This window comes from Pinus tabuliformis, chromosome X (genome assembly GCF_031772625.1).
Source record: "Pinus tabuliformis cultivar Carrire ecotype Pingquan chromosome X, CPIR1, whole genome shotgun sequence".
NCBI lineage: Eukaryota > Viridiplantae > Streptophyta > Pinopsida > Pinales > Pinaceae > Pinus > Pinus tabuliformis.
In genome coordinates this window covers 295591062-295607167 of record NC_142308.1, presented here as the reverse complement: position 1 = coordinate 295607167, position 16106 = coordinate 295591062, and the positions used below count along the sequence as shown (strand labels likewise).

The following is a 16106-nucleotide window of genomic DNA, read 5'->3' as shown; positions in this document are numbered from 1 at the left end:
TGGATCGGCGCATGGCATCGCACCATCTCCGGTCACCAGAGCTCGGGCGGCCTCAGCAGCTACATCCGCTCTGGGTACATCTCTTTTCCCTTCTTTGTCTATTTTCACATCTGGTGCATCCTCTCTCGTTCCCTCACTGTCTGTGGCTCACTGCACTCTACCCTCCTCTCCGGTTATTGCCCCCTCCATTCCATCCACTCACATGGTCACTTCGCCTCTCTCTTCCCCTTCATCATCCGGGGGTGCATATCATAATTACAATCTTCGTCCTCGCCCTCACGCAATTGGCTCACACTTGAAGATTGCTGGGCTGGGTACCACATCACCCAGCCTGATCCCTTTATCTGCTCGTGGTAGAAAATCTCACCTTACAAAGGCTATCAGGAAGGCGGGTGCAGAGGTTGCCTCTGGGCGACAATCCACCATTGTTGGGGTTCTTAGAGCTATGAACACCCCTGGCAACCTTCCCCCATGAAATGCCTATCCTTCAATTGCAGAGGCTTAGCTAGTGCCTCCAAGAAACTAGCCCTAAAAAGGATGATGGATACATTGCCTGTTGACATTATCCTCCTCCAGGAAACCCTCGGTCCTGCTGACTCCATTTCGGCTGCCCTATCCTCCATTTCCCCGGGTTGGCGCTTTACGGCATTGGACTCATCGGGTCGTTCGGGGGGCCTTGCAATTGGATACAACCCTGCATCTATCAAGGCACTTGGGACATGGGGGGACCTGGGTTTCTGGGTCTCGACCTCTTCTCGGCAGACCTGGGTACCAAGCTCAGGGTTATAAACATATATGGTCCTTGCCAATAAAGGGAAGCCTTTTGGAACTGCCTCCTGAGCCTACACATCCTCTCGGCAGAGAATACTATCATTGGAGGGGATCTAAATTTTTCCCTGGGATACAGTGAATACTGGGGTTCATCTGCGCAGATCGACCCAATCACTGGTTTCATGACTGATCTTCTGGAGCGCCATGGCTTGATTGATGTCCCCATGATCAAATCCCTACCTACCTGGAGGAACAGACGCATTGGGGAAGCTGCACTGGCACGCAGATTGGACAGATTCATTATGAAGGGCACTATGTTTCGACAGCTTCACTTATACAAGCAATGGGTGGGAATTGGAGGAATCTCGGATCATTATCCTATCTATCTGGAGCTATCGGGGCCAAACAAAAAGCCAAAAGCTCCCTTCAAATTTAATCATGGATGGTTACAGGACCCCTCCTACATCAAGCTGGTCAAGGACTTCTGGACAGAAAATCCTATTGATAGAGTGGACTCACTGGCAAAAGGGTTCTGCATGAACCTTTCACAGCTAAAACATCTGTCAATAGAATGGGCCAGAGAAAAGAACAAACAGGATAATACAGCGCTCATGCACATTGAATCTGAAATCTCCTCCCTTACTGATGAAAGAGGTTTTGGCTTCATCACTGCTGCAGACAAAGTACACCTGGTAGAGCTCGAAGTACAGAAACAAAAATTCTTAAGGGAGAGGGAAGAATCCATCCGTCTTCAGAGTAGAGCTACATGGCTAAAAGCTGGTGATGAAAACACCCGATTTTTTCATAACTTTGCAAAGGGTAGGAAGGTTAATAACACTATATGGAGTCTCCCTACACCTGAAGGAGATATTGCTGATACTTTCCCAAAGCTCTCACAGTTGGAGTCCTCCCATTTGAGAAATCTATACAAGCAACCCCAGGCCTCTTCCATTGCTGAGATCATTAATATAGCGGGTTATTTTCCCAGATTCGTAAATGAGGAAGAGGCGGAAAATCTCTTTGATCCTGTCTCTCCTGAAGAGCTAGAGAGCACCATCAAATGGTTCAAGAAGGACCGGAGCCCGGGGCCGGATGGATGGTCCATTGAATTCTACATTTCTTTCTACAAGCTTATTAGCCATGATTTATTGAGGGTGATTGAGGAATGTCGGGAGACCGGATCCATGTACAATGCCATCAACTCCACCTTCATCGCCTTGATTCCCAAATCCGATTCTCCTTCCTCATTTGATGACTACCGTCCCATCTCCCTCTGTAACGTGCTATACAAGATCATATCTAAAATCATTGCTAATCGCATCCGCCCTATCCTATCACGTCATATCGCTCCTCATCAATTTGCTTTCCTGGAACATCGACAGATCCATGAAGTTGTTGGTGCAGCTCAGGAAGCTCTTCATTCTATATGGACCAAGCACCAGAAGGCCATCATCCTCAAGATTGACTTAGCCAAAGCTTTTGACCGAGTCAGTTGGCTCTATCTCAAAATGATCCTTATACATCTCGGGTTCCCCCAAAATTTCATTTCTTGGATTATGGCCTGTATTACCACCCCGACTTTCAGTGTTTTGATAAATGGCTCTGCATCCCATTTTTTTCACTCTGAACGCGGACTGAGACAGGGATGTCCACTATCACCCCTCCTCTTCTTGATTGTCATGGATGCCTTGAGTCGGCTTATCGATTCTGCTAAAAGAAATGGGGAATTTAGTGGTCTCAAGATTACTGATGAATGCTTCCTTACCCACCTTCTCTTTGTGGATGATGTTATGATCTTCCTGGATGGCAGCATTCGTGACTCTCGGTCTTTCTCTAACATTATCAATCTTTTCTCATCCGCTACTGGTATGCTTGCAAATCACTCCAAATCATCTATCATTTTATCCAGAACCTCCATCCATGAATCTCACCTGGCTCAACAGTTTTTTCCATATACCATCCTCCCATTAGATCATGGTCTAAAATATTTGGGATTTAGAATTAAGCCCGTCAGCTCTAAGATCACCGACTGGATCTGGCTAGTGGCTAAATTGGAGAAGAGACTTAACATCTGGAGCCATCGATACCTCTCCAGAGCTGGCAGGCTCGTCCTGGTAAAAGCTGTACTAGAGGCTACTTCGGTGTTCTGGATGGCTTTAGCTTGGATTCCGAGAAGCATCTTGGCGAGGCTACATCAAATTTGCAACAGGTACCTATGGAATGGGAATCAGGAAAAACACATATTTGCTTGGGTTGGATGGAAGAAGATCGCCACTCCCAAAAAAGGGGGAGGATGGGGGCTAAAAGATCTCCCTTCTTTTGCCCAAGCTCTCGCTGCAAAAATGGGGTGGACTCTTCTCACTGGTAACAATCTATGGACCAACATCTCATACAACAAATACATTTGGCCACAAAATATCCTGGATTGGGTTCGTCTCCCCACCTGGCCAAAAACAGGGATATCCTCTATTTGGAAAGCTCTCCTAAACTCTCTGCCCCTCATCAGGGACAATCTGGTTTGGAGGGTCAATGATGGAACCTTAGCTCATATTGGCATGGACCCCTGGTCTGGTTGTGGAGGCAGACATATATTACCTGATGCCCTCATACAGCATCTCCACTCACAGGAGATAAGAGTTCTGGCAGACATTGCTGATCCACAAAACTCCTCCATTTTTGAACAGCGCTGGAAAATAGCTAATCAAATCAATCTTCCACCTGTTTGGCATCAGGAATGGCTGGAATATATCAATGCCTTAGCAGAATCACATATAAGGATCAAACAGGGACAGGATGAACTCATTTGGTACCACACAGGAAATGGTATATACACCCCAAAGTCGGGGTACCTTACACTAATTTCGCATAAAGTCCCGGACACGATCTCCTTTTGGTGGCATACTGTATGGAAACTCACTGCACCCCCCAGGCATAAATTATTTTTTTGGTGTATACTAAAAGGAGTTGTCCCCACGGGGGAATATCTCATGCGCCGCGCTGTATATGGTCCGACCTGGTGCACTTTCTGCAAACAATCATTTGAATCCTGCACACATTTGTTCTTAAATTGTCCCTCTATAACTGCAATTTGGCAAGCCATATCAAATGCTATCCAGCATATAGGCAAATGGGAGGGTGACGATATTATTCGTTCATGGGAATCTTGGTTTTACAACCATAAAAATTCAAAACTTCAAAGCTTGCCTATTATTACATGCTGGTACATATGGTTAGCCCGGAATCGTTTGATCTTTGATGACAAACCAGCTATCTGGCCGCACATTATTTCTCTCATTATTGCTGCCTATAACGCGCTGCCTGACCCGCCACAGCCCAGGAACAGAAGCCCGCGTGACCCTCCACAAATTGACCATAGCACTCCATGGGCTTTCTTTGATGGCTCAGCACAACAGCAGGGTTGTGGGGGTGGTTTTATATTATTCATCAATGATCAGCATTTCTACAAAGCCAAACTGGGGCTGGGACCTGGCACAAACAATTTTGCTGAGATTATCTCTCTTCGTCATCTCTTGCATTTTGCATTGGGGCACAACTGCATGCATATCCATATATTTGGTGACTCCAAGATTATCATTGATTGGTTCAACAATAATACAGAATGCCACACACACACTCTCAGAACCATTTTGGATGATATTCATATACTAAAGGCTCAATTTATTGACATCACTTGTCAACATGTCTACAGGGAACACAACAGCAGTGCCGACCAACTTTCCAAGGAGGCTACGGCACTTCCCAGAGGCGTGTGGCTGATCCAGGAGCAGCGAGGCACAGATTTTTACCAGTACCATCATCGACCATATATTGATACACACTATTATAGGGCGGACAATCCATGAGATATAGATCTGTTTTTGATACTTTTTTGAACTCCTGTACATAGCTGAACAGACAATATATGATGCCCTGCGTGGCAATATGTTTCATATTTTTAACAGATAGATTAAGGAACATCCTGCGTGATGATTCATTTTTGCCTTTTGTGATCAGACTTAACAGTTACACAGATTTCCACATGCAGTGGAAGAATATACAGCATATGCCAATGCATCTACAACATGTAATTTTTCAACTTTTAATGAAAGATTACGATTTTTCCAGTGGAAAAAAAAATTGATACTATTTAATTAATTTAATATAGTTAATTAATTATTAATTGAATATCATTAATTAATTAATTAACTATATTCAATTAATTAACTAGTATCAATTATTAAAATATTAAAATTAATAATAATAATAATTTATGTTAATGATAATGATTTTTAGAATAAAATTAGTTTTTAGAGAATTAAGGAACTAATTAATGAAATCAGCTAATATTAAATCCATTAAAAAACCTCCAATTAATTAATTATTCAACTAATATAAAATCTCTAAAAATAAAAATTAAAAATAAATAAGAAGCAATTTATTAATGAGTGTGATAAAATTAAAATATAAAACATAAATAAAATATAAATTAGAAGTTATCAGCCGACGTTTAAAACTATTTCTTTAAACTATTTATCCTATCACATAGCTCTTCTTATATCATCATTTAGATTGGTCCTGATGATGGATCCCTGTTGGGATTTGAAACGTTGACAAATATGGTTTCTACTGTGTATACTCTGAGACAAAACTCAAAAGAAAATGAACCACAGATGCATAAAATCGAGAAGATTATCTTGTTGTATGTTAAAGTTATCGATCACTTAGGTTGATCTGAGTAATTGTTGGGTTAAGAGTAATATTGATGCGCGTAAGTAGCTGATTAGCTTGTTCAGGGTCCGCAAAAGCCAGTTGTAGAACTTCACGAAGGTCTAGAGGTCGATTCAAGGAAGTTATATCGATAAGCCTTTAAGGCTTATCGATCTGGGTGAAGGCAGATTTAGGGCATAAAACGACATCATGCTGATCTATGGGTGTGGAAACTTGGTTCCAACATCCCCCCATACTGCTTCGGGTGAGACTTCAGTCTGCGCTCTGTGGATCGATGCCAAAAGGGCTAGTAGTGTAGGGATTTGTTTGGCACAACTAACTATGAACCTAGGTCAGGACCCACTAAGCCAACAAATGGTTCCGTTGTCGGGACCGAGATCTACATAAAGAGATGCATGATGCCACATCACTAGAATCCAACAAAGAAAGATATTGAGAAGTGGTTGCATAGAAAGATCCATGAATTCGTGGTGCAAGAGAAAATAAATCCGCGCCTTAAAAAAGAAAAGTGGTTGCACAAGTATCTATACATAGAAATACACGAAATTTTCTTATGCACCTTCCCAATCGAACTATACGAGTGGATCGCTAAACTGGCAAACGTCTAAGGAAGGTGGAGGCTTTACGGTCCAATAGTGTGGACCCCAGAGCTAGTGTGGAGGTTGGAAGCTTCTGAAGATAAGATTATGCGCATTGTTGATCACTAGCTTGATCGAGCCATAGGAGGATTTGTGACAAAATTCACGGTCGATACCTCAGTCAGCTACAACGAAGTGGAGAGATGCTTTTTCAAAGCATGAGGTAAGTATTGGAGATCTTTGAATACTTGGATTAAAATGCTCTTGTGTGAAAAGTGGATTATGCCACTACCTTGATGTTTGGATCTATGTGAAGTGGATGATTCTTTAGAAATTAGGAGAGAGAAGGTCCTGAATACAACCCATTGATAGAACCTCCTTCGAGTGATGACGAGGGAGCATTACAGGCCTCACTGTAGAGCATTGTATAGTTGATAAAGCAGGGTTTTCTATGAATACCTCATCTACGCACACCACCTCCACCTTCACCCACACCACCACCACCTCCACCAGCGTTCAATATGTTGAATACCATGAAGTTTCCCGTTTTCAAGGGCTTGGGAAGTGAGGACCCAGATTAGTTTTGGTTCGTTGCGAAGGCTGTATGGACAACACATAATATTACAGATGATCATATAAAGAAGGTGCAGTTGGTTACTGCTCTACAAGATCGCGTGTTGACATGGTACATTAAGTACTACACCGATAACCCATTGGCATCGTTAGCAGACACTCAGACTGCTCTGAATAAGGAATTCAGTAGGCCCAAGTCTGAATCGCAATCAGTCGTTGGATTCAAGGAAATCATGATGAGGCCCGACAAAACACCCTGGGAGATGGATTAGAGACTCAAGTGCCAGATCCGCGAAGCTAACATCAATCTCATGGATAGTTAGCATCGTGAATGATTTGTAGCCTCGCTCCTGCCCCACCTAAGGTTTGCTTTATCGGAACAAAAGATAGGGACCCAGGCGGAAACCCTGGAAATTTTGATGAGATTGCATGAAACGCCTATTCAGGACGCTGCTTTGGGAGTTCAACAGATTCATGTAGAGTTGCAGAACCTCTGCTTGGAGTTGTAGAGCTTGAAGAAGGAAAAATTTGCTCGGTGGGAGGTGCGCGAAGAAGTTTGGTGCCTAAAATGTAAAAGCCAGGGGCATGATAAAGATCATTGCCCTGTTATTGCGAATTATATTATAGGGGGAGAGAAAATTCCCCTGAGGGAGGAGGCTGCTGTTAAAATAAGATAATTATTCCTACATGAGGAGTTAGCTAAACATAGAGAGTCAGTTAATTGAGTGATTGAGTGGTTGAGTGTTTGAGTGTTGAGTCAAGTTGTGTTAAGTGATAGACAATTTTGAGTGTGTGGTTGCATGTGGTTGCATGCCAAGATATTTTAGGCAAGTCGCTAGTTGGAAAAGGATAAATACCCTTCACTGGGTTCATTGTAAGCATCATGTTTTGTGTGATCAATAGAAGAGCAGCAACTTGTGTTTTATGTGTGAATTTATGTTTTGTTTCCTCTTCCTTCCAACCAACAAATTGGTATCATAGCGAGGTTACAAAGAGCTAGGGAGAACGGATCAACAGAAATCCGTGAGAGAGAAGAGAGAAATAATTTTTCCTCTTGGTTGACCTATAATGCACCTTACAGTGAAAGCCGCATTAACAAAGTCAAAAATTTTAGCGGTCATAGCCACCGGCCTAAGAAACCACTGGAGTTGCCCTCTATGAGTAGCCTACAAAGTCGCACAGAGAAAGTTTCGCAGTCGAGCTGTAGCTCGTTCTTAAGACTGTTGTGAGAGAAAATCGGCATACCGTGTCTACAATAACAATGTTTATTTTGTTTTGGTTATTTAGGAGCCTTCGTAACTGGAGACATCGCTGGAAATAGTCGCCAACAATTATTAATGGCCTGCAGTGCCACCGTGTCACTAAAGGGCCGTGTGCTCTATCCGCCACTGTAAGCAACTAGTCTTCCGCCACCTTGAACAAAGTTGGAGGATTAAAAGATCTAAGCTCGTTTTTTCCTCAGATGAGTTCAAGTGTTTTGCAGCAAGGTGAAGTATGAAATGTGTTTTTCTTCAGAATCAAACAAAAATAAAAGAAAAGTCAGTGTGCCATCGATAATATGATCTATTCATGATTAATTTGTTTGGCAATGTTCGCTCATTAAAAGAAAATTGTTCCTTGGTTTGGGAATACTATTTTCCGTGGGTATATTCGGTATGTCAAAGGTTTATTTAAAAAGAGATTCATACTATAAATCAAGTGTGAAAAAATGGCTTATTAAAGTTTATTAAAAGTGTTTTTTTTTAAATAAAAGGACTTGTGAAAAGGTTATGAAGGGAGCTTTATCTGTTGAGTAAAGAGTGGTTTCAGATATATTTTTGACATTTTCAAGAAGTTGGTTTTTCATAAAATAAAAGAGGGTTTTATTTTATTGAAAAGAGAGTTTAAGGTTTTTCAAAGACTTGTTCATCTATAAATTTTTGGTGTTTTGTCAAGCATGACAATTTTTTGGGTGAAGATTGTGCCTTACAGGGGCACATATTGAAAATCATATTTTTTTTTTCACGGGCGATATGGAAGATAGCTTCATGAAATCAGGAAAGAATCTATAAAATAGAGGAAATACCATAGTCATGGGTCGCAAAGCATGATTGAAGCATATTAATAAGAATAATCGAAAAGAAGAGGCAAAGATCATTGCCAGGTTTAGAGAGGTTCAGGCTACAGCCGAGGAACTAAGAAGTCGAGCAGAAGAAAGAGAAGAAATCAAGGGTGATTGGTGTAGCTTTGATCTGCTACCACCTCCTATGTTTACAGGTAAATATTTTGATCATTGGGTTATCAAGATGTTAACTTTTCTTAGAGCTAAAGAGTTAATTGAGTACGAGTCTAATAATCCATATGATGAAGTATGCGATGCTTTAGCATTGAATTTTATAAAATAGGCATTAGATGAGAAGTGTTTGTGCAAGGTAGCAAAAGCTACAACTTCCAAGGAAGCATGGAAGTTCCTGGAAGAAGAGTTTGGTGCAAGGGGGAGTGACATGCAACAACAGGTTATGTCACAAGCAAAGAAGTCAACCGCAGATCTAAGAGTAGATGAGCAAGACTCTGAGAGGAAAACAGAGCTTGGAGAATCCCACTCAAAAGTGGATGATGGTTGTCAAGACCATAAAATTGAAACCCATTATGCAAGCATGCATATGGATGAAGAAGACGCAACAAAGATTGCAGAGAGAGAAGTTGAAGCCTTTGTTTGTGAAACATAGCAAGAGAATATTAATTCTCAAGGAATCCACTTTAATGTGGATGATAGAGATGATCGTGAATCCCATTGTGATGAAACACATGTGGATGATGACTACAAACTTATATGTGAATTCATGAATCCAGCCACAGCTGATGGATTTGGTGAATTTGAAATTGTCAATGAAATTGACAATGAGCACATGCATGCTCTGATTCCCATTATAGGGTGGATGAACATTATGTTGATGATATGTGTGATTTATTTTTTGAAACAGGGATTGATTGTGACAATATGGAAAGTGAAATGTTTGATGAAACATTGAAGGTTGAAGATGCCACTATAACAACAAGATATGAAGCAGTTGAAATTGCTCATGAAGCAGTGTGTGATCTAGCAGCAATTGATGATAAAAAATGTGATAAAGTGGTTAAGAAGAGAATTTGATGGGCTCAAGTAGAAAAAAAAAGGATTAACAACAATTTACTCTGACAACACCTCAGCGATTGCACTATCCAAGAATAATGTGTTTCATTAGAAGAACAATCATATTGATACTAGATATCACTTTATTAGAGAACTTGTGAGCAATGGAGAAGTTCACTTGAAGCCTTGTAAATGTAGTGATCAATTGGATGATATATTTACTAATTCATTTGAACAAGATGTTTTTGAGTTTCATAGAAGAAACTTGGGTGTTGTAAACCTAGCTAAGGCATAGACTAGCAAGCATGTTTTAGTTGTCATGAGTCATGTTATAGTTTAGTGGTCGTAATTAAGGGGGAGTGTTAAAATAAGATAATTACTCCTGCATGAGGAGTTAGATAAACATAGAGAGTAAGTTAACTGAGTGATTGAGTGGTTGAGTGTTTGAGTGATGAGTCAAGTCATGTTAAGTGATAGACAACTTTGAGTGTGTGGTTGCATGTCAAGGTATTTTAGGCAAGTCGCTAGTTGGAAAAGGATAAATAACCTTCACCGGGTTCATTGTAAGCATCATGTTTTGTGTGATCAATAGAAGAGTAGAAACTCATGTTTTATGTGTGAATTTATGTTTTGTTTCCTCTACCCTTCCAACCAACAGTTGCCGCAAGACCAAGTACAGGGCCCGCACTGTGGTGCGCTATCTGTCAGTTAGCTGGAAAACATGTAACGGGAAATTGTCACTTACTGAAAAAATTTGTACAGATGCCACAACAGTTATTCTACAATTTCTGTAAATCGGTGGGACACAACGAGCGTAACTGTTGTAGCTATGAATTGATGATGGAAAGAACGTCCACGTATCGAATGCAAACAGAAACTCGGCCTCCGGATCAAGGCGTTGGGGGAGTGCGTGAAGGATATCAGGGGCACAGACGAGGCCAAGGAGGAGGAGGATATGGTAGAGGTCGAGGACAAGTTATTTTCTATAATTGCGGAGTGTCGGGACACTACGCGCAGGAGTGTACGAGCCAGACACAACCATCGTGTCGGTACTGCACTCAGTTTGACCGCGCGATAGAAGAATGCCTTATACTGATAGCTAAGATGTAGTAGAAGAAGGCACAACCTCAACATCCTACCCATAATTTACAAATGATGAGGGCCGAGCCCCACAAAGAGGATCCTAATGTGAATATTGTGTTGTGAAGTGGAATGATGATTACTGATGACAAAGGAAAGTGACCTAAAGAAAGTGAGTGGGTTTGCAAGGCTCCAAAAATGGAGGTTGGGTTTTATCTAGAGCATGCGAGGGAAGCACTCATGGAAGGAAAGAAAAGCTTCGTTGAGGCTTCTACCTCAGGAAGTCAAGACAAGCTATCTGAAGAGGTTGACCCCTCCATGCTTACAACCTTCTTGGAGACTTGTATACAGCTACTACGTGACAGCAAGCCTATGAAAGGGCTTCAAGAATTGATAAATAAGTGTGATGGTAGGGAAGGTGCTCCTGAAGGACACCATGCAGTTAGAAAGATAGGCAAACACGAGACAAAAACAAGGCGCGAAATGAGGCTTACCACACAAATAGGAGAGTATGAGATGGACCCAAGTTATTTTGGATCTGGGGTCGGATGCAAACGTTCTTCCTAAACAAACATGGGAAAGAATGGGGAGACCTGCGCTGCAGTGGTCTGTGATTCAATTAAGGATGGAAAATCAACAGAAGATTATCCCTATGGGGAGATTGCATGGAGTAACCATAGATATAGAAGGTGCGAGGGCATTGGCCGGTTTCAAAGTAATAGAGATTGTTGATGACAATAATCCATACCCCGCACTACTGGGAATTGATTGGGCTATCGATATGAACGGGGTAATCAATTTGAAGAAGCGGACAATGTCATTTGAAAGGAAATCGCTCTATGTTGTAGTTCCATTGGACCCTGCAGAAGGACCGCTCTATATTAAACTACTCCATGACTATGAGGAAAGTGACGATGATTTGGACCAAATCTATAAGATAACAGCGCGAGACCAAGATTGGGTTAATCCGACAGCTGATGGATGAATTGCATGGGACCGCGAAAGTTCTTGTACATTAGATTCAGATGAAGAATTGGAGCATTGACAGAATAGACTGCATGAAGTATCTACACTGCGCTGTAATATGATGACTAAATCGTTGTGTTATTTGTCATCGGAGGTAATAAATTTACCTTATTATGATGGTATGACTGATGTAGATAAATATTTGGATGCATTTGAAAGGGAAGTATCGAAGAAGCATCCCTTCCAAGCGCTGGACTTGGCACTGCACGCTACGCCTACACAGTGGTGGGGTACACATAAAGATGTTGGCATTATGATTCTGGTATGGCTTTATGATACATATGTTGTACTTGATGGCAACCCACTCATCTCAGATAATAAATTATAGTGTAGAGAAAAGTTCACGCACTTATATGCAGAGAAAAGTTTATTTCATGAAGAGAAAAAGTTCACGCACTTTCATGCAAGGAAAAGCGCGTATATGTTGGAGAACTTACCTTTGGTCCATGGTAGTTAGTCCTTGGTATTTGAACCTATGAGGAAAAGCGCGTATATGTTGGAGAACTTACCTTTGGTCCATGGTAGTTAGTCCTTTGTATTTGAACCTATGAGGAAAAGCGCGTATATGTTGGAGAACTTACCTTTGGTCCATGGTAGTTAGTCCTTGGTATTTGAACCTATGGTTTCGGACCATGGTACGCACTTTCATGCAAGGAAAAGCGCGTATATGTTGGAGAACTCACCTTTGGTCCATGGTGGTTAGTCCTTGGTATTATTGAGCCCCATGTTTTTGGGCCCCTTGTATTGGTTATCTATGGTATTGATCCATGATTTTAGGAAGAAGCTTGCCTATATAAAGCAAATGAGATCACTTGGATAATTCATCCTTGCAATTGAATATCTTAAGATCTGAAATATTGGGTTATTGTTTTAAAAGTTTGATCTATGAAAGAGAAGTTGAAAGCGAATCTGTGAAGGGTGATCTCTCGAGCGCTGCAGCTGCGGAAGTGCGGAGACACCACAGAGGCACCACAGAAGGCGCAGCATAGAGGCGCCACAGAAGGCGTAGTGCGGAGGCGCCACAGAAGGCGCAGTGCGGAGGCGCCACAGAAGGCGCAGTGCGGAGACGCCACAGAAGGCGCAGTGCGGAGGCGCCACAGAAGGCGCAGTGCGGAGGCGCCACAGAAGGCACAGTGCGGAGACGCCATAGAGGCGCCACAGAAGGCGCAGTGCGGAGGCGCCACAGAAGGCGCAGTGCGGAGGTGCCACAGAAGGCGCAGTGCGAAGGCGCCACAGAAGGCGCAGTGCAGAGGCGCCACAGAAGGCACAGTGCGGAGACGCCACAGAGGCGCCACAGAAGGCGCAGTGCGGAGGCGCCACAGAAGGCGCAGTGCGGAGGCGCCACAGAAGGCACAGTACGGAGACGCCACAGAGGCGCCATAGAAGGCGCAGTGCAGAGGCACCACAGAAGGCGCAGGTGCGGTGGTCGCAGCGCCACAAAAGGCGCAGGTGCGGAGGTAGTACAGATATCCGCAGATCTATACCAGTGAGGTTGCGATCCCTGCTTAAAATTTGTTTTAACTGCCTTTGACTATTCTGCAGGGTTTTGGGTGCATAACTGATGTTTGGTTACTGGTATTGAGTTCAGATAACAGCATGATTAATGACTTATCTTTATGTACTAGATCTGGTTGATAACTCTCATAATATCATTGTATATGTATGGATCTGGTGATTGGGTGATTCAGAAGGTTGTTTGATTATGAGCTTCAATGTTGTTGTTGGGTCCAGTATGAAAATTGGATGAAAAGTGGCCTTTCAGATTATGTGTTGTGCTTCAGTGTATCCAGTCTGAAAATTGATGAAACGTGGTACCTGGAGGAGAGAAGATTGTAGGCCAGCGCCTATGTACTAGTATCTAAGCTAGTACAAAAGCTAAGGGAGATCTTTGGAGCATTGTAGCAGGTAGCAGCCTGCGTACTAGTAAATGGATCGGCTAGTACAAGAGCAAAGGGGGTTGTAGCTCTTGTACTGGTATAAGACTGCACTAGTACAAATATTGTAAAAGGATTTTCTTATTAAGAAGAAGATTGAGATGACTTGCAGCAGGTGGTTTTTCTCCCGCATTGGGTTTCCACCTTATATCATGGTGTTCATGTGTGTGCCTTATGTGTGATGATCTATTCTCTATTACTGCATCTGTTATCTGATAATATGGTTGATAATGTTCTAATGCACTCATTGAAGATCAATTAACTTAATCATAATAAGTTGTGGAAGTAGCATATATGAATCTGATTATGGAAATGAAAAAGTTTTATTAATGTGATAATACTGATTCACCCCCCCCTCTCAGTATTATTTCCAACAAAAGACAGTTTTAATGGATGGCGTGAGTATAGAAAAATGATGAGATTGTGGTTTTGTCGCCCGAAAGTTTGGCTAACTGAAAAATACGATGGAAGAAATGATTTGCGCGATAACTTAACAAAACAGAATAAGGTCTATGGCACATGCATCCAGAGTGGGTGCATATTTTCTGTCACACTTTGGACATCATTCCTATGAATTGGTACCTGGAAACAGAGCTTCTCCATGGTACCACGGAGTGGGACATCTTAGGAAAAGGATTTTTGATGACCTTTAGCTTTGAGGATGGGTTTGAAAGTATCAAAGAAGCGTTATAGGAGGTTACGGCAGCAATCTGCAGAATACTACATGATCCTTTAGAATTGATTCAACCAGATTGGAGCACCTAGTTGTGCCATGCGTTAGAGTCCTATAATGTGATCGTTGAAGAAGATGATGAGGATGCAAGGAATATTAACATCCCAGAGGCCAAAGGCCACCACGAAGTTGAAGGACTACAGATAGAGAATCCAAACATCATTGCGCCACTGAAAACTAGGCAAGTAAACATTGGCAAAGAAGCAGAGCCAAAGTTTGCGAAGATTGGAGATTACTGGGATAATGCTAGTAGATAAGGTCGTTGAGTTGCTCTGTGGATATGAGTATTTGTTCCCTACAAAATTTTCAGACCTGAAAGGTATCAAAGGAGACCTAGGTGTAATGAATATTACCTTGAAGCCGGACACAAAGCCCGTTAAGCAAAGGCCATATTGCCTTAATCCCAAAGACAAGGAAAAGTTCTGCTTGGAGTTGGACAAGATGCTTGCAACATGTCTTATTGAACTGGTGGAGGAATTTGATTGGGTGAGTCCAATGGTAGTTCAAGAAAAGAAGTAGAAGGATGAAATAAGGATTTGCCTAGATCTTAGGAAGCTTAACGATTCTTGCGTTGATGATCCTTTTCCAACTCTGTTCACAGATGAAGTACTGGATAATGTTGGAGGGAAGGAGGCCTATTCATTCACTGATGGGTTCTCAGGGTACCATCAGATTAAGATCGCACCATAAGATAGAAGTAAGACCACCTTCATGACATAATGGGGATGTTTCTAGTATAGAGTAATGCCTTTTGGGCTTAAGAACATGCCGACATTCTTCTCACGCATAGTCATCGCAACGTTCAAAGAGTTCATTCACAAATTTTTGGAGGTATATTTTCATGATTGGATAGTGTTTGGGCTAGTAAAGTGCCATGTAGCCAGCTTGCGCTTGATGTTGGATACATGCCGAAGGTATCAGATTAAGCTAAACCTGAAGAAGTGCTTGCTTTTCATCCCTTTTAGGATCTTGCTGGGTCATGTGGTGTGAAAGCAAGAACTAATGGTGGACCCTACTAAGATCACGATCATAGTTAATTTGGAGGTGCCAAAAAGTGTTAAACAGTTGCGCGCAATCCTGGGTCATACTAGGTATTATCAGAAGTTCATCAAGAGTTAGGCTCAGATTATCGCGCCTATGGAAAAGCTGTTGAAGAAGGACGCTACATTCTATTGGGATGAAGAATGTCAATGAAGTTTGGATGTATTGAAGGAGAAAATGATCACCGTGCCGATCCTAGTATTCTCGAATTGGAAGAAGGAATTTCATTTGCATGTGGATTCCTCATTTATTTCGGTAGGAGCAGTGCTGACATGGGACGGTGAAGGAGAGATGGATCACCGTATAGCGTTTGCAAGCAGGAATTTGTCAAAAGTTGAAAATAAATATTCGACAACAGAGCACGAAGGGTTGGCTATGGTGTACTTAGACATTACCTGCTAGGCAGACATTTCAAGATGTACACAGACCATTTTGCATTAAAATATCTAGTTAATAAGGTTGTGTTGGGGGGGAAGATATGCAAATGGCTACTGTTGTTTGAGGAATATGATTTCAAGGTAATTGTGAAG

The 16106-nt window shown here is 42.0% G+C and overlaps 1 protein-coding gene across 1 annotated transcript; it reads left to right on the top strand.

Annotated features, from left to right (window-relative positions):
* The first annotated feature begins 540 nt into the window (after positions 1-540).
* On the top strand, positions 541-4634 carry LOC149139566 (uncharacterized). Its single transcript, XM_089450766.1, has 2 exons — positions 541-768; positions 933-4634. Exons 1-2 carry the CDS (start codon positions 541-543, stop codon positions 4632-4634), a joined length of 3930 nt encoding a protein of 1309 aa, XP_089306892.1.
* Positions 4635-16106: the final 11472 nt, after the last annotated feature.